Genomic DNA, 22023 nt, shown 5'->3' on the forward strand with positions numbered 1-22023 from the left:
GAGGGCCATTGAAGATCTCCTTCATGAAGCAGTCCGGTGTACATCGCTCTTCTCTCTGAGCCCACTCAGGCGCAATACTGAGCAATATACACACACACACACACACACACACATATATATATATTTTTTTTTCTTTTTTTCGATAAAGGTGGATAGGGCCAGTACTTGTTCTCTTGTGCTGCGGTCCTTGTGGAAACCTGCCTGATCCACACAAAGAAGTTCCTGTACTCCTGGCGAAATACGTTGTAAAAGTAGTCGTTCCAAGATTTTGAAAGAAACGCTGAGTAGGGAGATTGGGCAGTCGCTAGCTGGCACTTTGTGTTCTTTGCCAGGTTTTGGTACGGCAATGACTTTCGCTGTCCGCGATTTCTTCGGAATCGAGTTTGTTTTTACAATCCCGGTGTAGAATGGTGTCAGCCAGGTTCGGGCTTGGGGGCCGAGGTGTTTCATGAACTCTGGAGAGATGTTGTCATATCCTGCTGCCTTCCCACATTACAGGCCCTGCAGGACTTTCTCCAGTTCAGCAACTTCTATCCTTTCTGCAGCACTTGTTGGTGTTTCTTTAGCTCAGATGAAAGCACTCTTCTGGTGGCTTTGTCTTGAGTTACTTTTGCAATAGACAGTAGGTGTGATGCAACTTGAGCGCACCCCAGTCCGATGGCCGCTCCAACGGCCCACCGTTCCCTTTCCTCCTCACAATAAAGTCTCTGTCGCTCAGCATTTGACTGTAGTGTCTGAACCCTTAAACAAACTCCTTTTTGTCTTCAACTATTGCATGAAACAGCCCGGTCCCTCCCCTCCCCTGCTCTGGCCAGCCTCCGCCCGACACACTCCCTTTAATCCCGTAATTAGTCGCAATTATCTCAACACATTGAAGAGAGCCAATGGATTTGCATTCAGGTATCACGGCAAGCGTTTCTTCTCTCCATCATGCTACACACACACACACACACACACACACACACACACACACACACTCACAGCCTATTGTACGGGGACGAGGGGGTTAAAAAGAGAGGACGCTAGAGACAAGAGAGGCCTTTAGAGGTAGCAGATGATGCCTTTAATCCCACAATAGGTATAATTAGTGTCATTATCTCTAATGGGGAGCATTGTGCCAGGCCTGTGATATGTTAAGTAGATGAGAGAGCATGCGGCCCCGCATGAAAGCAAAGTGAAGGGGGTCGCGCCAGCGCACGTGCACGTGCACGCTCTCACTTGCAGGTGGTGCCGGAAAAGAAAAATGGACAAGTCGCTCGCAGGAGGCGCCTGAAAAGAAAAACCGACAAGTCGGGATGGGCCAGAAATGAAGCGCACGGGGCCCAGCACGCGGCAAAGTGGCACGCAGATTGCACCTTGCTGGCGTAGCACCTTGCTAGCAATACAATGAGAAAGCACGCATGGCTGGCCATTCTGAGCCTAGGCTTTGAATGCACATTTTTGGCCCTACCGTGTCCGAGCAGCTTTAAACTTGGGACTCGCCTCGTACTGGGTGATGACTCCGTTGGTCTCGTTGGGTGCTTTCCACTGGAGGAAGATCTTGTCCTCGTAGGGCGTGTCCTGGAGGGACTCCTTGGGCACTGAACCTGGCACTGCGCACACGCACGCACGCACGCAAAGCCATCGTGACACAGTGGCAACGGCGCGCCGGCGGCTCACGCTACGTTGCACCCTTGCTAGCTACGTGGCAACCCCTGCCTTCCCGCCCGCCCGCCCGCCCGCCAATCCAGGGCCTGCTGCTTTTTTGCTTTTCTTTTCTTGTTTTTGTTTGAATCAAGTCCTACTTTGGGGCCGATTGAAATGAATTTGCTCGTGCGTGGAAATCAAAGCGCTGCCCGTTTGCCGGCTGCTCTTCATCCAACATTTTGTGTTTGATGCTGGCCTGAGCCTACTTTCGGAGTTGCCTCACAATGTCATGGAAAGGTAGAGCTTTTCTTTGGGTGCCTTCAAACAAAACGATGTGAACGCGGCAACGTTCATTTGTATTTGTGAACGAGAATCCTCCGCGTGAGAATAATTTACCATGACTTATGTGGAAATCGGCACGACTGACTTTCCAATCTTTCTCATCATGACTCGACCCCGCGGTTTCTTCCTTCTCAGTGTATATTATAGATGTATATTTTGTAGATGAAGAAAAATGAAGCTAGCGCCGCGGCGTTTGCCACCCTCTCACCGTCTTCCTCGGTGCGCTTGACGATCTCCTCGCTCTCTTTGCTGCCCTCGGCGTTGGCCAGGACCAGCCGCAGTCTGACTGTGACGGACGGCCGCAGGTCCCGCAGGGTGTAGCGAGAAGACGTCTGGATCAGCTCCTGGGACGCAAACTCCCGCTGGTTGAAGATGTAGCGATACTGCACCTGGGGGGGTGGGGCGGGCGGGCGTCAACGGCGAGTCAACGGCGACAGGACGATGCTGATGGAACGCTACCGTGAGATTGTAGCTGTGGCATCGTGTGACGGCGTAACCAAACGTTTCCCACTGGATGGTCAGGGACCGCGCGTGCACGTCCATCACGTTGACCTTCTGCGGACCGTGGACGGGATCTGAAATTATAGATACATTATAGAATGGCAGCAAGGTGCGGAGGTGGCCGACGCGTAATCTGCATTGAGCTCGCAAACGAGCCTTTGCCGAGACAGGGACACGGTGCACAGGCAGGCCTGCCAAAACTAAGCCAAACGGAACCACGGAGAGCCATTGAGGGCAATGAACCACATGCTGCTTCGCCACGCCCAAAGATCCAGTCCATTACTCTGATCATAAGTGGCAGTCTGCTCTGCAAAAAAAAAAAAAAAATCCATTCTGACTACAAAAACTACACGGATGGATACCCACCATATGTTCCCACCCAACGCACACACACACACACATACACTGTGCTGCTTTTTCAAGATGGGTTGAGGTTAATTAGTATCAACCGCTTAACAACAATGTAAACGGGTTAGGGGCCCTTACACACACACACGCACACACACACACACACACACACACACACACACACACACACACACACACACACACACACATATTTGTCTCTTATTTGTCTATTTATTTAATTATTTTATTTATTTATTTATTTATTTATTGATTTGTTGTTTATTTATTTGGGTTATTTGCTTCTTACTTATTCGTTGCTCTTGTCTGTTGGTTTTTACTCTTTGTGCTATTTGATTGTAAGTGTTGTGTACTGTGTCTAGTCACCGTGGGACGGTGGGAAACGTCATTTCCATCTCTTTGTGTCTTAACGTGAAGAAATCGACAATAAAGCGGACTTTGACTTTGACACACACACACACACACGCACACACACGCACACACATTAGCTTCAACTAGTTTGCCGCCATGTTGCCCTCATGAATTTACATGTGGGCAAATGAGTCAACGCGCATTTGTGGCGCATGTCTTGTCTTGACAGCTAATCAGCAATCAAGTTGTCTTTCCATTGAACACTGGGAAAAGGCACAGGCGCATTTCCATCATTCACAATGGTGTTACGTGCCTAAAACAGGCTGACGTTCAATCAGCGAGAAGTGAAATCAAATCACATTTCAAGAGTTTGCAATGGACAGCCAGACAGCCAGACAGGGAGACAGAGAGACAGACGAATGGAAGATTCCTTTTTTAAGATGCATAACAAGGGACACACACATTAATTCCAATTTGAAACAAATTGATCTTGTTATATTTCGTTCCATTGGGTTTCAATTGGGGTCCAAATCCCCAAAATGCCCCCCCCCCAACCCAAACCATAAACAAGAAGATGCTCCATCGGCCAGACTTGGGCAACGTGGCAGCCTTTGTTTGAAGGTGGATTTAAGCGTCCGGGCTAGATTAGTCCGGTGAGAGACAGGATTAGGCGTGGATCAAAGCCATCCGATTGGAATATTTTGGAGGATGCGGCGAAGGGATTCAGAGAGGGGAGTGGAGGGGCTGTGCTAATTTGCCATGTTTCAGGGCGCCCCGCGAGGCCCTTTGCCGGATTTAAAAGAGGTATCCCAGATCATAATCTAGCCGCCGCATCCACCTCATCTCTTTTTACGCCAGCACCGATGGTCAGAAATGCAGAAACTATTGCAAGTAGGCGAGGCCCTCTCCCAAACGTGATCATCTCAGACTTTTGAGGAAGGTCGAGATTTGGCAAGAAAGAGGAGTGCAACAGGTCACAAAAAAAAACAACACGATAGACACAACAATAAAGAGCCAGATTAGCCAGATTAGCAGCCAAATAGCCAGATTAGACTTTGAAACAAAAAAGGCGATTGGACGGATAATCTGACCGGCCGCCATCGACGCGCACAGCCAGATCACCTTTGGGGAAGGGGCGAGATCAAAGCGGTGTGACAGACACTCGTCGGACCGACCGCATAGTTCTATTGCCGCCTCGCCTTTGCCCTATCTAACGTGTGCGTAAGAGCAAGACTGGCCTTGCCTTCAAGGAAGGAGGCACAGCCTGCCAGCAACAGATGAGGCCTTTCTTGCTTTGTGTCTCTGCGCAAACAAAAGAAAAAACACACAGCCAAAGTGGATGTGTGTGTGTGTGTGTGTGTGCGTGCGTGCGCAATTCAGTTGAGAACAAAATCATCTCAGATTGTGTTTGCCGGCGGACTGACAACGTGAAATACATTCGAGAGTGCACAGGTTGGGCTTTAATTGGCGCACTTTCATAATTGGTCTGTTGGGGCACCTTTGTTTCCCGGGCAACCGGCTCGCTTGGCTCAAGTTAGCTTCGGCAGGCAATAAGCAGGTTGAGCGACGAGGCGCCAAAAAGAGCCGCCCGCCCGCCCGCTCGCTTGCTCGCCGTGTGCACTTTTCTCAAGGAGAGCACCAGCAAAACATCTCCAGAGGTACGGGAAGAAACGCTAGAGTATGCTGGGAAGGTTTTGCAGAAAGCCTTTCCAAAAGGGGAGCAAGATTCAGGAACATTAGGTGCCATCGTTCAGCTACCCTGCATTCAATCGATGCAAGCAGGAGGGATCACGTCCACCCTTGCAGCCTACGGCAAGCGTGCGTGCGTGCGTGCGTTGGTGCGGCGAGCTCATTACGAGGCCCGAGTGACGCCTCTTTTCTTTGTCCAGCGTCTAGCGGACACTGAGCGCTGCAGGCGGGAAAGAAACATACAATACAGGGGAGAGACACAATATGTGCCGCTTCTGGCGGGGCCACGGCGAGATGATGCTCATACAACTTGCGTCTCTTCTGATTTTTCCCGAATGGCTTTCAAACAGACATTCAAACTTTTATTTTTGCAGCCTGCCAAGTGGCGAGAGCGGCAAGGATTGATGAGGGCGCGACATTTGGACGCTCAGCCTTTCCTCAATGCGTGGGCTTTTTACAGCTTCTTTGTTGGAGAAAAACACAAGAAAAGACTCTCGGTTCCCTTGCGGTGGTGGGACGCGCCCATTAGCCTAACGAGGCCCGTCGCAAGGTTTTGCCTTCACCTCCCTGCGGGTCGACTGGGGGTCAGCGGGCCCGCCGCTCTACCTTTGTCAGCCAATTAGACGGCGGCGCCTTTGGGTGCTCGGTGGCCTCGGCATCAATCGCCTTTACCCGCAGAAGGCTCACTCACATGCTTTTTTTCCCTGTCGTTTTTCCAGACTTCCTAGAATCAATCCTTGCGAGAAAGTCAAAAATTGAGCGCATCCATTATCCGGTTGTAATTGTGATCTTGAACAGTTTTTGAGATCCTAATGACCAGGTTTTGCTCCCAGAGCAGCCAAAAGCAGCAATATTGCCAGACAGCGTTGAAGGCCTCCCATCAAATCGATTTCTTTCTGTTTTGCATTTGTCACGTCATGCAAAGGTTGGCAAAAGGCCGTGACGTACCTGCGCATTTGGTCCGGGTGACCAGCGGCGGGCCCGGGGGTCCCGTCCCGCCATCCCCAGGCCGGGACAGCAAGACCTTGATCTCGTACTCCACGTCGGGGTCCAGGTGCCACAGCTTGTAGGTGGGCGCGTCCACCACGTGCCTCTCGGCCCAGTTTCCCGAGGTGGTGCGGTACTCCACCTCCTTCAGGATGATGGGCCCATCCCCGATGATGCTGTTGGCGTTGGGTTTAATCCACAGGTAGGTGGCGCCCACGGTCAGGAGCTCGGGCGGGGCGATGGGCGTGGGCGGCGCTGGCAAAAGGTAAACCCAAAGCACTTGTTAGAGTCACTCAACCCACAAAGAGAAGGCTCCGCCTTTCTGCAGCTCACGGCCCTCGGAAGCGACAAAACAAGGTGTGCCAGAAAAGCTGGGACGGGTGGCCTGGCCGGCGTCCCTCGAGCGCTCCCACCGAGCTGTTGTTCCCAAAGGCATTTGCTCCAAAAGCAGCCCATCACGTCACGTCGAAAAGCTTTTAGCTGGTTTACGACTTCAATTTCAAGCACGCGTACGCACACGCGCGTGCGTTTCAATATTTATTGTCATATTTAGATTTGGATTGAGATTTATACTCTTTATAAACACGGTTGGAAGGGTGCACCGGTCGTCTCGACTCGTCTCCGCTCAAGGCCGCTCGGGAATATTTATGAACACAATTTATCGACGGAGTCCGCAGGCCCGGCCAGCCAGCTGTCAATCACTCGCCACGTGTCCAGGCAAGTGACAAAAAGCTCAAAGAAAAAAGACTTGCTCCACAGATGCTGCTCATTTCATTTCTTTTGCGCAAGCCATTGTTGCCCGTCTGCCCCGGGCGGGCAAAAGCCGCAGCCGAGTTCATCCCAGACAAAGCCACTTGGACTGAGCCCTCATGGCGTGAGGGGGCATTTTTCTTCTCCGTCCAAGCGCCATTTGCCTTGCGAGTTGAGCGCCTTGAGTCACGAGCCTCGCTCGCCATGGGAAAAAAAGAGAAGAGCGTGCGCTCGCATCTCAAAGCTGCCATGCCGTCTCAATCAGATGAGCCCCTCTGTAGGCGTGTTTGAGAAACAAGAAAAGTCAAGAAAGGTCAATGCCACTTTGAATTCCGAGCCCAAAGCCCAACTCGCCCTCGAAAGCCCAACCTCGGGCCGCCGTTGGCAGCTGGCCGGACAGGTCGCAACTTTTCACCCTCTGCCCCTCTCGCTCAGTGGTGCTGGCTGGCCGGCCGCTTCGCACCTGCTCATGCATTACTTATATTGCTCCTCAGAAATTCCCTAACAAGTGTCCTCCATCTTGTACATGGGCGAGATGCGCACATGAAAGAAAAGGAAGGAAGGAAGGAAGGAAGGAAGGAAGGCCATGCGCGGAATATCAAGTACACCGCAGACTGAAAATGGGAAAATGGATGTGGATGTATTGACGGTAAAGCAAAAGCATTTCAAGAAACACTCTCTTGATTCTTTTTCCACACTTTTGCCCAGCTGGCCAAAGATGGCGGTGAGTGGCCGCATTTCTCAGCTGCTACGAAACACGGTAACGTGGGATTTGTCTCGGTGCGGATAGCCGCTACCGAGAAGTGCCTTCTCCTCTCACGCTCCGACTGGCAGAGCAAGACACCTTTGCCCCCTCCCCCGTGCTTCCGCAGCTCCTGAGCCATTGTAAGCATTTGATCTGTTTGGCGTTTTTCAAGACATAGACGGACGGCCACCACCTTGAGCGCCCGTTGAAGTTCTCTGCTTGTGGAAGGAGGACTGCAGCCCGAATCTGTCCACGTGTCTATTGATTAGTGTTGCTATTTATTTTGCGGATGATGCATGTGGGCAAAGCAACACCAACGCGCATCCACACATGGCTAAGTTATGCACAAAAGCCCAAATTGCTCTTTGGCGGCCGGCATCGTCGATCGCAAGCGTCTCAAAGACAAATGACATGGCAGACTTTGGGCCACTTGGGTCAGTTGCTTTTGATTGGATCATTGCACTTTCACAACACAAGGCTTTTTCGTTCATGAGTAAACTGCCAAAAACCACGTGACGTGCTTTGCCCGCCTTTTGCTCGGTGCCGAGCGGATAACATCATCCGACGGTTGTAAAAATGACACGTTTGGCCATGTCGCAAGGCGTGGACTCTCCTTTCAAGTCCACTTTTCAAGGTCATTTGAGGGTGCGGCGCCACAACGCTCGCTGCGCTTTTTACTCTTTGGATAATAATAAGTCATCATGCTCCAAACACCCAAGGACCTCGATTTCAAAAGGGGCACACCCCTCCAACAAATAGTAGAAGTAGAACGTCACAATATGAGAAACAATACAATGTTGCCAGAGGGATGACCCAGATTTAGCAACACAAACGCGCGAGTGATATTGTTCACTGATGGAATCATGAAGCATCTCCCCCGGCATAACCACGCATGCGTGGCTAGCAACACCTGAGCTTGGCACACGCATAGTGCATGAGTGTGTGCCGTGCTCACAAATGCCAATGACAGGTTGAGTCTCCAAAATCATCAGCACGTGACACGCACAAATACAAACGCACACACAAAATCCAGTTTGCCTCCATATGTCATCAACATCTTTTGTGGGCCCAAAACATTTGAAGACGTCATTGAAAACAAATGATGAGAAGACGCTCTGTGCCCGGCACCTTGTCCATCTGTCTTAGGGATGGACGGTAATCCCTTGCTACTTCGCGCTTCACCTATCGGTGGGATGCGCGTTTGAAATGTTGGACAAGGGAGAACCACGCGCCATTACCTTTGACGATGAGGTCGGCGTAGTTGGAGACTCCAGAGCCACCGTCGGTACGGATCACACAGCGGTAGTGTGCTTTGCCGAGCTGCGAGGTGTCACCCACGCCGACACTGGAGGAGAAGCGGCGGTGGTTGACCACCCGTGTCACCATGGGGGCCGTGTCCTTGCCGTTCCACTGCTGCAAGAGAGCAAGCGTTAGCCAGTGTTAGCCAGTGTTAGTCAGTGTTGGCCAGTGTTGGCCAGCGTTAGCCAGTGTTAGCCAGTGTTAGCCAGTGTTAGTCAGTGTTGGCCAGTGTTGGCCAGTGTTAGCTGGTTAGCCGACGTTAGCCGGCGTTACCGGTGACGCAAAACATTCTCCAAATAGTTTGGGTTTTTTTTCTCCCAAAATTCGGCGCCGCTTTCCAGGCACTGTGCCGTCTGTCACGCTTTCGCACCAAATGCTTTGTATTTTTGTATTTGTATTTGATTCATTGCGTATTTTTCCCTTGTCACCTCGCTGCACTTCTTTTTCAGGCTTAAGAGTGATGCGCTCACTTTTGGCTGCTTTGTCCATGCATCTTTCTCGGGCTTTTGTGGCAGACACGCTGGCTGTCTACTGCTCTGAGCTTTTTTTTCCCCAGCTTTTGTGTGGACCACTGATGTGCCACTTGTGTGAGCGTCACCTTTAAACCTTTGAAAGTGCGTTATAAATCAAATCTAGTATTATTCTTCTTAAAGCGCTATCGAATCCTGTCCGTTTGTAGCCTCCCACCCCGCCCGCACGGCGGATGTCATCAGCGGCACGCACACGGTAGGAGACGTCGGCACAAAGTGTTTCACGGGCTCCGCCGTTACGGCCGAGACCTCCGCCGCGTGAAATCTTCCCTGCAATTAGCACGGATGAATGGCGCTCGGATTCGCTCAGGCACTCTTTGCTCTTTCCAATGTACTGACTGTGAGGTGTTGCAGCCGAGCGCTTTGTTTACTTGCAGCTTTGCGACGTGCAGCTTTGGTTCTTGACATTCGATCGTTTTTTTCTGAGCCCACAGCTCGCCTCGCTCCTCGGCTGCCTCGGTGTGCCACGCTTTCCTTCCTGACTAAATCAGCAGCATGTTTGCGGATGTAGCCATAGAGATACCCACCTGCAGCCAGAGTTTGTCACGCTGAGACCACTTGCCCCCCGCCGTACACTGGAAGGAAGCATTTTGACCCACGTTGACTTCCGCGTTCTGAAGCCGCAGAAAGTGAGGCGCTTGCCCTGAACAAACAAAATTGGCCGACATCCGCCAGTGACACCAGAAGATACGATCGTCGTGCGACTATGATGATATGACACACAAGGTTAAATTGTAAACGGAGCACGTAGGAAAAGGACATTGGAGGTGAATGGTCTTGAAGTGCAAAAGAGCACACGGTGTGCGTATCAAGCTTTCAATACGCTGAAGGAGGACGTTGGTATGCCAAAGCCGAGAAGTAAGACCAGAGTTCCCGGCAAAGCTCATACACGGCGTCAATACGAGAGGCGCCCTCGCTATGCACCATTGTTAGACACCTTTTTGCTTCCTGGCCTTCCAGGTTCAGCAATTGGGACGCGCACGCTCACTTACGGCAGGGATGAGCCAGAACTCGGACATCGTCGACGGCGATGACTCCCGGGTGGCCCCGGACGGAAACAGCCTCAAATATCACCTGGAGAGGAAGAGGACCAACGCAGATGAGAGGAAGGCACACTTCCTGGTGACAGCAAATGTGCGTACATGCGTGCCAGTAAATCTGAGATGGCCTTCTTGTCATTGGACTTTGAGAGGCACGTGCCGTCCAACTCAAAGCGAGCGGCCCGGCAGATGGCGGCTTGGCAGACGGCGACATGGCAGATGGCCGGGAGCCTTCGCGAGGCCGACGGAAGTTTCTCGCGCGATACGGGCGCATTTATAAGGTAGACTGCGTGGCGGTCTTTGCTTTTCAGTTTTGGCTTTGATTCCAGGACAACGCGTACATGACTCGAGACAAAAAGCCAAAGCTCGGACCGGCCGAATGCTCAGCAAGCTTCAGCGTCAGCCCAAGCACGGCACTGCACGCTGTGGCTTTCTTTCAAGCGCTCTTTGTCACAGGGCATCGTTTGTCAACGGCATGGCAACTTTTTGGCGTGCGCCTTGTGTCACCTGGTAGGAGTTGGGCCAGAAGGTGGAGACGGCGAGCTCGGCCTTGAGCCATCCGTCGGTGACAGCGTCGCTGACGTTCCACACGGGGTTGCTCTGAGCGCCGCCGTAGACCTGAACAAAGCGTTTGAGCCACTTGACAACTCCACGAGGCCTTCCCTTCACCTGAGGCCACCTGGATGTAGACGTTGAGGGCGCCGGGGCTGCCGCCGTCGCGGCCCGATATGAAGTAGAGGAAGTCGATGCAGTGGGTGTCGTTTTCCTCCAGCATGGGCATGTGGAGGCGAGCGCGCTGACCCGATGCCTGGCCCGACGTGTTCACCGCCATTGCGCCACCTGACACAAAGGTACCAAGGCAGACAAAAACAAATTTGTTTCAAAGTACAATCATCGAGCAGAAATGCTGCAGCGTTCAATTTGATGACAGTAGGAAAAACTGTGACAGGAAAAACATTGTCTTTGTCTGGAATCAGGATGCAGTTAAGATTGTCAGGGTTATGGTCTTGCCCCCCCCCCCCCCCGAGGGCCGGCACCAGCCACATAAAGAAAGCTTCCGCTCGCCGTCGAGTGCGTTTGAAGATGTTTTACGAGCCTTGTCCGCTCTGTGGAACGCTGCCACGAGCCAGCTCCAGATTTACACGCTACTCCAGTCTCGCCACATCCTCAATCACCTGGCAATCACACGTGGCTGCGCGTGCACGTCTTGAGAAAAAATCGGAGTCAAGCCTTTGGAATGAAAGAGCTATTAACAATTCAAAGAAATGACGGCAAAAAGGAATTTGGAAACTTCTCAGCAAAAAAATGGCCAAAAAGTTTCAAGGACCTGAAGCGCCACCAAACTGTCAACGTACAATTTGATCCTCAAAGAATGAAAGATGTCAGAGTATGTTGAGGGGCAAATTGTACATGAACAGTTTGGTGATGCCTCTAAATGAACAAAAAGTCAGCCATTTTGTTTTGAGGCAGTCCTTTTGTGGTACTGATGCTGATTGCTGATGACAAAACGGAGCAAACAGCCACCTGCTGCTTCCCCCAACCCGAAGATCGGAAAGACAGAGACTTTTCTTCTGGATGTGATTCTTTGAAAGAAGCAGGTCAAACTGTGCAAAGTTTAGCAGCAGCGTTTTTTTCTAACTTGAGCGGCAAGTGAGCGCCTCCTTATTCTTCTTTTTCATCTCCTTAACGTTCTTGTTCTGCTCGAGAGTCGTAAAAGACGTCTCTTTAGCACCCGTAGGACTTGGCGGTGGCAAGATTTTGACTTTGTGCTGCCACTTGTGAGGCCAGCGCTGCACATGGATAATTTATGCATCTCAATGCCGGCTGTCAGCAGACGAGAGAGAAAAGACAAAGGGGGGAGGAAAAAAAATCTTCAGCCGCCTGACGCAAGAAAATCCAACATTTAAGAAAAACCAAAAGAGCCGCGACTGTCAAAACCCTGAAGAAGAAAATACACGTCAGGAAAGAAAGCAAAAAAAAGAACAGAAAAGCAAAATCAAAGGAAAGACATCCGACATCTAAAGACGAGATCATTTGCATCGGCTTGAATCAAAGGATGCCAGCACTAGCGATGCCCATTGCTGATGTCCACAAAACGAGTCTTGTCTCGGACAGTTAAAAAAAAATGGTGTTCAATGATTGTCTTTGAAGTTCCTCCAAAATTGCATGTTGGTGTCCTTGACATTTTCAATGAGTCTTTGACCTCCGCCAAACGGTCACATTCTTTTCTGAAAAGCAAGCTGGCAACTGACAATTGCTTTGGATGTTTGGAAAACAAAATGTCTTTTGAGTTCCTTGACAAACAAACGTAACTGTCTTTGTTGTCAAAAATGGAGTATGTCAATTGAAAATCATCAGCACGCCTTAGTCGAGGTCTCGATGGTTTTTCATTTGCTAATGAGTGTCGAGTTCATTGCCTCAAAATTGTCTCGGATGTTTCAAAACATAACCATGACTCGATGCCTTGATTGACGTTAGCCTCGTTGGCAACTCTGGAAAAAATGTTTCTTGTTGCTCATTTGTTTTTCAAGCTTCAAAAAGACAACACAAGCTGGACTTGGATGAATGCACGCGATGTCTTTGATGTTTGTTAAAAGCCGTACGTTGGCTCGCTTGCCTCGAATGTTGGCAAAAGCAGAAAAATGACTTTTGGGACGATCCGGCCGCCATCAAAGGCTGGACGCGGGCTCGGGATAGTGTAATGAGGAGGAGGAGGAGGGCCAAGAAAAGAAGCAAGAGACAGAGATGGGTAAATAAAGCGGCCGCCAGAGTTATCTGGGGCCCGCGGGGAGCCATTACTCCAGCTTTTTTCTACGCCGGCTGCCTCTTAAAGAGGCTCGCGCTGACGGATGCTCAGCCACTGCTTCTTGCTTTGCTTTTTTGGACCCAACTGAGGTACACAGACAAGTGATGTCTGCAATGTCGCCTTGCTTGGATGATGACGCCATAGAATTGTGTGAGCGAATTGGCAAAGGAGCTTTTGTGGTAAAGCAGCTGGGCGTACCTGCGCGGGCGCTGCGGTCTTGCTCCCACATGAAGCCGCCGGTCCCCAGCGACACGCTGTAGCCGCAGTCGCTGTACGAGTCCGAGAAGGTGCAGCCACCTGCCGGGCACAAAAGCAACATACGGGTCACAACCACAAAAGAAGCGCACGCCATTGCAAGCGGGGCTTTTCAAAAGAAAATCAAGACGCGACGGCGCGGCGGGAGTGAGCGCCGTTTTTGCTTTCCGGCCTTCAAATGAACATTTTCCAATTCAGCTCTGGGTTTTCAAATCCAGTCCATGTTTGAAGTTGCTCCGCAAACACAGAACGGTCTTTCGAACTTGCGCTCGGCTGGAGTTCAAAGCGAGGTGGGCTAGCAACTCGAGGGGTAGGGCTTTGGCTCAGGCTTTCGAGCCTTGCTTCCGTTTTGCATCCTGAATGGATTTCAGGATAGGGTCAAGCGGCTTTGGGCTTTCAAGCCACAACTCCAGGTTGGCTGGCGCTTGTGCCCGCAGCGCAGCACCCATTTGCACCGGCAAAGCGCCAATAGGATGACGGGGCTTCATTCCGCTGCCACTTTTGTGCCGCGCTTTCCGCCACATTGGCGTTTACCGCGAGCCCGGGGCTTTCCTTCTTGGCAGGCTCCCGCTCCCACGCGCGCTGCGCTAATTAGCCGTATGCTCTGACACACAGCGTTTAATTTGCACAGATTTATTTGTGGAATCAATTAGCGGCAGCCGCCTTCTTTGAGCTTTGTTACCGGCGGCGCTTGTTGCACGCACGCTCGGCTCGGCTCGGCTCGGCTCGGCTTCGGTTTGAGTGGCCGGCCCTCGCACGTTCAGGCCGCTTTCCAATGACGCTTGCCAGGTGGCGTTCGGAGCTCTCCTTTTCAAAATTTGACAGTATTTTGTAAATTCCAACTCCCACTTCATCTATCAAGCTACAGTTAGGGTTTCAAACAATGATTCGAGGTTCCTAATGAAACGAGGGAAGTGGCTTTGCGAGCAAAACCAGGGCTTTGCAAGCGAGGCTGAGGACGGAAACCCAGATGACGGTCAGGGAGTGGAGTTAAGGGTTCAAGCTTAGGGGTATAACGGTAGAGGTTTTAAAACGGGTTAGGGGTTTGGAAAAAGGCTCTGAAGCTGGCGGCAGCAGGATTTCAAATGAGGGCCAGACTTTTGGATTTGGGTTCAAGTTGTGTTTTGAATAGCCTTACCCAAGGTATGGTTTCAAATATGCAGCAATTTAGAATTTCAAACAATGCTTTGAGCTACAATCATAGTTTTGTGAGTTGCACTGGTTTTGGATTCAGCTTTCAAGATGGGACAAAAAAGGGCAAGGAAGGGCTTGCCTTTAGGTTTCCAAAGCGGGTTCACATTTGAGCTTCCGATCCTAATTCGGCCTTCCAAATTGGTTTCCCCAGCCACTCTGCTCCAAACAGGATGTGGCTTGATGCTGCCTCAAAGTGGTTGCAAGGAATGGGGCAATGCGTCGCCGCCCTCATCCCCTGAGCAAGCAAACAAATCAAAGTCGTGCGCAGCAGCAAACAATAGCAGCCACCATCAATATTCCATACGGAGCTGCTGGAGCACACTCACAGGCCGCGCCTGCGGGGAGGGAGGGCTCTTGCCACGGCGCAGTCAAGACATTGACCGTCAGCGAGCACATGGCGCTGACAAAGGCTCACCATGACGCTGTCTAAGTGAGCGCTAATGAGATTCTTTAGATGGCCCGGCTGCCCGTGGGCGTCCCTTCACGTCTCGTCTCGTCCCGTCCCGTCCCGTCCCGGCCACTCGATGCCAAATCATCGGCTTTGCTTTTGTGACTCGCTGCTCGTGTCGCCACGCGTTAGTGCCAGTTTATGAGAAGGCCGCCAATAGCTGCGCAGCCGCCTCAGGGTGGCTGGCAGCGTTCATCCTGAGCACTGTGGAATGTGTGTGCGCTTGCGTGCCAGCCAGCCAGCCAGCCAGCCAGCCAGCTCCTTTGCCTGAGTGACTTCTAAACGGAGCCTTCAGAAGATTCCAAACAAACCTTGAAAGCCGCCCTAAATGGACCAAAGGGCAAGCCAAACTTGTGGGAATTGTATTCCAAATGACTGACTTAAGGTGAGAAATGCTGCCTAAATACACCCAACATCAACTAACGTGCCCCGAGAACATTGCCCCCCCCCAAAAAATGTCACATGGCCTACATGGCAAACTTTTTCCTCATCGCATCCCAGCTGCTTTGAGATTAAACACACACCTCATCACACTCGCCCCGAGAAGGCCTGCGTGCCTGCGTGCGTGCGTGCGTGCGTGCGTGCGTGCGAGAGACGGCAAGGACAGTCCTAGCCACTGGCGTCTTTTGGAGTCTTTTTTTTATGGTGATACTTTCAGACAGGTGAGTGCACCTTTCATCGCTGAACACGTTTACTTGTCTGTGTGCGTGCGTGCGTGTGTTGCCGCGGGCTAAGCCTTTGGTGACCTCAGAGCCAAAGAGCCGCCCTCCCACGTCTGCTTTGATCACGCAAAATGTCCAGTGGCTGCACTTTTTCTTTTGGTAGCGCAAGGTTGGGCCGCTACACAGTGCGGACGCTCGACGCTATGGCCGAGTAGGAACACTCCCACGTCCTCTCCCGTTGCCCTCCGCCCAATCGAAAGAGAGAGACGGGAGGAAGTCTCCGTGGCAGCCACGTCGGTAGGGTCAAAGTTCCCGTCAAAGAAAGTGGGAATTGCATCTTGACTGATCTTGTCCACGCTATCAAAATGGGACATAGGGGGGACTAAAATGATCTTGACCTGGGAAAAAAAAAAAAAATTTCCTCCTCCCCTTCCGGTCCAGAGCCGCACACATGTATAGGCGGCTCGATGTGCCGGCCAGCAAGATTGCTATCAGACATCCTCCTTTCCTTCCACACTTGACACAAGGATGTCTTTTGCCTCGCCTGCTTTTTCTCAGCAGCTGCACAGCGGACCGAGCAAGAGCCGGGGGGCGGCAGGGAGGCTCATTGATTGACAGGCGGTCTCCGGCGAGGTGCCGGAGCGGAACACGCCAGCCCGCCCGTCATCTCCTCGACAGACTCGGACAGCTGGCCTCGAAACCTCGACTCGTAAAAGCCCGAGGTCGCGTTGACTCGCTTTGTTTATTCTTAGTGCACGAGCTAGACAACGTAAAGGGCGCTTCAGTCAACATGAAAGAAAAAGCTCCCTTCTTTTGGCTCCCGCTGTGGCTGTTTTGGACGATGGGTCGAGTCCAGGTTGAAAAAGCAACGCCAACTTGAAAGTCGAAAGATGTTTGATAGGCAAGTCCTCGTTTTAACTTGGGATTCGAATGATTTGAAACCTTGCCTTGATCCAAGCTGCAAAAGGGGCTTAGTTGAAGGCTCACCTGAGCCTATCACAAAAGCCAGACCCAAACACTGATGGAGCTTTTACCACCCCAATTCCCTGTCTAGAAAACCGGACCTTTGTTTAAAACCCTAACCGAGCCTTGAAAGGCTAGTCTGAAATTGTCGACCTTGAACCTCAACTGCGACTGCAAACCTTGACCTAAAACAAGGCTTGAAAACCGCATTTCATTCCAAAAGCCAAGTCTACTTTCAAATCCGCTTTGTTGGGGACTCAAACCTATCACATGGCGCCACATTTTCCAGCATGGCCCCATGAAACTGAGTCTGCAAACTGAATCAATATTGAAAACTCTCTTTTAAACATTACGTTTTCTTTGAAACTCTGAGGTTTGAAACCATGATCCTTGCTGAGAGATTTTTTTTTTTTTAACTCCTCTTCACCCAGATGGCTTCCCATCTGGGTGAAGAGGAGGAGTTAAATGACTTGGGACTAAACATTCCGCTTGTGCGCGTCGGCCAGCGTCCGTGGAAAAACGAGCTGACGTCTTCGTGCAGCTGTTTTCACCCTCATTAGCTACTTAGCAGCCAAGCGTGCTAACGAGGGTGCCCGCCCGCCCGCACTGTCTGTTTACGCTTGGTTTGGTACGTAAACAACTTTGGAGTGTCCGAGGAAATCAAATCCTGGTTAGAGCGTGCTGACCTACTAACGGGCGCGCCTGCATTGCATTGGCTCTGTTTGCGCTTCATTTTCCATCTGTCAATCGTGCACTTATCAGATGTAAGTGACCGGCTCTCCGTTTAAAGGGTAAAATTCTGTACTTTGGCCCCTCGGCATTAACGGGGAGACGAGCATTGATTTAAGCCAGAACGGAAAGAAGATTCGTTCCGAGTCTAACCGCTGTTCAGGTAACTAATCTATTGTTAGATGAATTCCGTCCTTTCCGGACGCCAGTCCCGCTGAAATCAAAGAAACCCGAGGGTTGAGTGGCTTCGGGGATTGCCACCACAAAAGGCACCGACAACCTTACGGCCACAGCTCCGGTCGGCTGGCTCAACAATGGAGGCGCGGAACACGGTCCGCTCGGACTCAATGTCCCCCGCCTCCATCGGGACGTGGGAAAACCTCTGCCCGAGGTGGGAGTTGAACTTGTCCGTCAACTTGACATTTGCAAATGTTTTTGCTCTGACTTGTGTTCCGTCAAACAGCATTTTGTTTAGGTTCCAACTGGATAAACGTGTCCTCGGGTGTGGGATTTCAGTCTTCCACCTCTTAGTATCACCATTCCCCATTTCCGCCTCCTTGTCTTCGCTCACATTTATACATTCAATCTTACATACATGTTTGATCCTGATTAAACATCATGACAATAATAACATACTTTCACAATAATCAATTGAACACATAATCCTAACTATGATCATGGATTCTCTTAGTCACAGGTTACAACACTCAAGCAGCTTCAAAACGTATTTTGACAAGCTGGTGACCTCTAGGTCAAGCTCAAGCGTGGGATTGCAGTCTTCCACCCACGGTATCACTGTCAAGCCCTTGTCCTTACTCAACTCTTAATACATTCATGTGTAAATGAAACATCAGTGCTATGATGCTGCTCAAGTTGCTACTAACTATACAATATTGCAAAGCAGAAGAAAAAAAAAAAGTATATTGCAGCTTACTCTAACTGTGATTAACATGTCTCATTCTCATGACCTAACGATGAGCATGGGCTTCCCGAGTTAGCAAATTAAAATATTCAAGTAGTTTCAAAGTATATTGTAGCAAAACAAAATAATATAACATAATCCAAAATTGTGTGTTGCTGTGCCTCAGAACAAGTCTTCATCTAATCGATGACTTTTTCAACTATTAATTTACTATGTTAGGTCAATCTGACTTTGGCACCATCTTCTGGTGAAGTTTGGAACGGGAATGGAGGTTGACTGGTTCAACCAACAAATCCCGCTTTACCAATTTAACAATAGTTAATTTTGAAGAACTAACTTTGAAGTAACCCTTACTCAGGCCCTCTTCTTCAGGTCTTCCATGTCGAGCTTTGAAATTTGGAATTTCATCTCAGCCAATTGGTCTGTGCCAAATCCAATATACACTCATGCACCCACCATCTTTTACCATCCTATCCACCATGTAACTCGACACATCAAAACGAGTCAAGTGTATCGGTGAAAACGTCCACATTAGCGCGTGCTAACCCCATTAGCATACAATCGCTCGTTGCCGACGTCATATCTCGAAAAAAAATGTGTTCATTTTGTCCACACGATCCACATTTGTTTTTACATGTTTTATCCAAATCTGTGGTCATTTGGATGAGTTGGTGTTGGGGGCAACATTTGTTTGAACTTTCTCAGGAGCTCATCTGTGAAGCAAAATGGCCAACCTCCTGTTTCGTTTTTGTGCATGGCACTTTGGGTTGTGATGAATAAGTTTGGCAAATGTTGTGCCTATCGGTGAAACGAGCATGCGCACACATACACAAAGCCTCCACGGGGAGCCGTGTGCAACGGTGGTATTAACTTACTCCACGATATTAGCCTTAGCCAATTAACTCGCTCGTTTGTTTGTGTCTGTATGTGCGTGTGTGTGTGTGTGTGTGTTCAGCAAAGGTTAATAGGACCTCAAAAGGGTTAGACAATAAGCCTTGTTACCTTCCTCCACGGTCTAACACGCACATACCGGAGCGTGCAATTAGCATCCAAGGCTAACGCTGGTGCCAACGCTGCCAAACAGTCACCAGTGTCATTGTTCTTCCTTCCTTCCTTCCTTCCTTCCTTCCTTCCTTCCTTCCTTCCTTCCTTCCTTCCTTCCTTCCTTCCTTCCTTCCTTCCTTCCTGGCCTTCCTTCCTTCCTGGCCTTCCTTCCTTCCTGGCCTTCCTTCCTGGCCTTCCTTCCTGGCCTTCCTTCCTTCCTTCCTGGCCTTCTCCACCTCCTTTGCTGGCCTTCACGAAGACAACATCCGATGTCAAGCAAACCTTCATCAGTGCAATTTGGCCCCTAAAGACGGGAGCTCCTCCTCGAGGTCTACTTTGAGCAGACAAGTCGTCATGCAAAACGCCGCGATACCTTTCTGGGGAGGACTCCACACGCCACCCTCAAAGCCAGACTCATCTGCTTTACAAGTGCCCCCCCCCCCCCCACACACACACACACACACACACATATAGATAGACATGGATGACAGATTTTAACTAATCTTAAGAAGCAAAGCTTTCAAAGCGGGTCTCCGTCGCCCGTGTAAATGTTCCCCCCCCCCCCCCAAAATAAAACTCAAAACGAGTCTATTTTCTGCCATGGGCTGAACTCAGAGGTCTGTGAATACGAAAAGTCGATTTGTCTAAAATATCTGATTTGCATCAGTGAGCACTGCTCCTTTGACCGAACAAAGTTTCAAGTCTTTTGTGCGTTACTCAAGAAACGCAATGGAATATTGTGAATAAAACAATCACTTTGGAACATTTCCAAGACGAGAAACGTCAAAAAACAAGACGACGTGCTGGGGCGGCAAATTTGTTGGGTTACTACTGCCCCCTGACGACAAAAAAGAGCACTGCAGATTCAACAACTCGTCCGAAAACAGGCAGCCATGCCTGCACGCGCGTAAACACACGCGCGCACACGTACACGCACACGCGCGCACACGCACATACATAAACAAAAAAACAAATATCCGCACCAATTCAAGTTGACTGATTTTGCTCTCATTTTGTACCAAATGAAATGAAGGCCTAGCAAATATGGAAACAAGTGTCACAATATTCCGTGGAGGAAACACGAAAGAGGGCTGGGGTGGTTGGGGGGGGCTGCATGCACCTCGTGAAAACGTGGGCCGAATACCAAGCACAAGGTGTCAGGAAAAAACAACCACAAAGTTTGCAGACCTATTGGAAATTGGGAAAACCAGGGTCAGATGGATAGAGAGCGAGAGTAAGACCATGACAGAGACAGAAAGAGAGAGACAGAGAAAAGCTAAGAAATTCTACAGGGTGACAATTGTAGCGGCATTTCCAAATATCCAAATCCTAATCCTAATTATGATGATGTAGTCATGACTTCACCTGGGAAAAACTGCGCGCCAGCAAGTTCCATAGGCATCAAGCAGACGAAAAGTAAGCGCCAAATCAGCACGTGATTGCCTGCGTCCATCTCTTCTTTTTCTTATTCAGTCTTCGTTTTGGATCCTTTCATTCGTGTAACTTGCTTCACATGCTCGCGACTCGTCGCTTTTGTACTCCCAAAAAACAAAAAGAATGAGCAGAAAAAAAAACAAAATCCGCTGGAAATCCAAGGGATGGATTTGGGTGTCACATTTGCATCAAAGGTGAAAGTGGCGATGTGTTTGCGCGCCAATTGACTGCCTGGCTGCCTGCCTGCCTGAGTGACTGACTGACTGACTGCCTGCCTGAGTGGGTTCGCTTGGTCTGACTGCTAGAGGAGGCGGCGGCGGCTGCTCGCGTACCTCTAGTGCCCAGCGCTCGCGTCCGCGGGTCGCGCGCGGAGGAAAAATCAGCTGATAGATTCCGCCCTGCGCGGTTTCAAAATAAGAGCGAAATTTCAAAACAGGAAGGAAGGAAGGAAGGAAGGAAGGAAGGAAGGAAGGAAGGAAGGAAGGAAGGAAGGAAGGAAGGAAGGAAGGAAGGAAGGAAGGAAGGAAGGAAGGAAGGAAAGAAAAAAGAAAGGAGTTAGCTGAGTCATTTTCAAGCCCGAGCCTTGCTTGGAATCCCTTTTCAGCCTTAAAGCCTAATTGAACAGCCTAATGAAAGAGCTAAGTGTTGACTCTTGTCCCCAAAGTTTCATTTGCAAATGGATGTGTTGCACCGTGAACCCAGAGTGGAAACGCTCGTCGTGTCGTTTGGAAGCCCGATTCAAACATATGCATGTGCAGCCTCATTTGAAATGGTTTCAAGTCAAACGAGAACTCATCGCCCGGAAACAAAAAGCCCCACTGGCCCCCCAAGCTCAAAGTGACAACAGGACGAAAACAAAGACGGAGTGTCAATAACAACGCGCTGATGCTTTTGGAGTCTCCCTAGCAACCAGTTTTGTCCTGGCGGCGACAACGCACGTGTCCTTGGTCTGCCCGCTCGCACGTCTCTCTGCGCCGTCCCGTCCGTCCACTCAAGGTCGGCATCGGGACGGATGCCGGAGCTCGCCTCACTGTCAAGTCGTCGCAAAAACAACAACAGGCAAAAACATCCAAGAGGTCACGCGACAACGAGTGAATGCCTTGGCAGCTTTTGCGTGCGTGTGCGCGTCAGCTCTGTTCTCAATGTTTTTCAATGTTGAAGTCTTCCGAGATCCTTTCATATACTTGCCAAACACACATGTGCAAAGATCAACATGGCACACATACACGTCTCCAAGATTAGTGAGGACAAACGTCCCGCCATGATGGCGACACCTTACAAGTCTGCGTGTGTCAAAGTCATTATCACTGCGGGCCAAAACGTTGTTGCTATGATTTCCC

General features: G+C 50.3%; 1 protein-coding gene across 1 annotated transcript; it reads right to left on the bottom strand.

Moving 5' to 3' along the window:
• Positions 1–1446: 1446 nt before the first annotated feature.
• Positions 1447–20753, bottom strand: LOC147049648 (receptor-type tyrosine-protein phosphatase T-like). Its single transcript, XM_085923889.1, has 11 exons — positions 20615–20753; positions 13231–13329; positions 10906–11066; positions 10734–10844; positions 10179–10260; positions 9714–9829; positions 8596–8770; positions 5824–6117; positions 2428–2543; positions 2177–2357; positions 1447–1592 (listed from the first exon to the last, which is right to left on the bottom strand). Exons 1-11 carry the CDS (start codon positions 20700–20702, stop codon positions 1447–1449), a joined length of 1569 nt encoding a protein of 522 aa, XP_085780015.1. The 5' UTR covers positions 20703–20753.
• Positions 20754–22023: the final 1270 nt, after the last annotated feature.

Source organism: Syngnathus leptorhynchus, chromosome 11, assembly GCF_054491065.1.
Source record: "Syngnathus leptorhynchus isolate UIUO chromosome 11, UIUO_Slep, whole genome shotgun sequence".
Classification (NCBI taxonomy): domain Eukaryota; kingdom Metazoa; phylum Chordata; class Actinopteri; order Syngnathiformes; family Syngnathidae; genus Syngnathus; species Syngnathus leptorhynchus.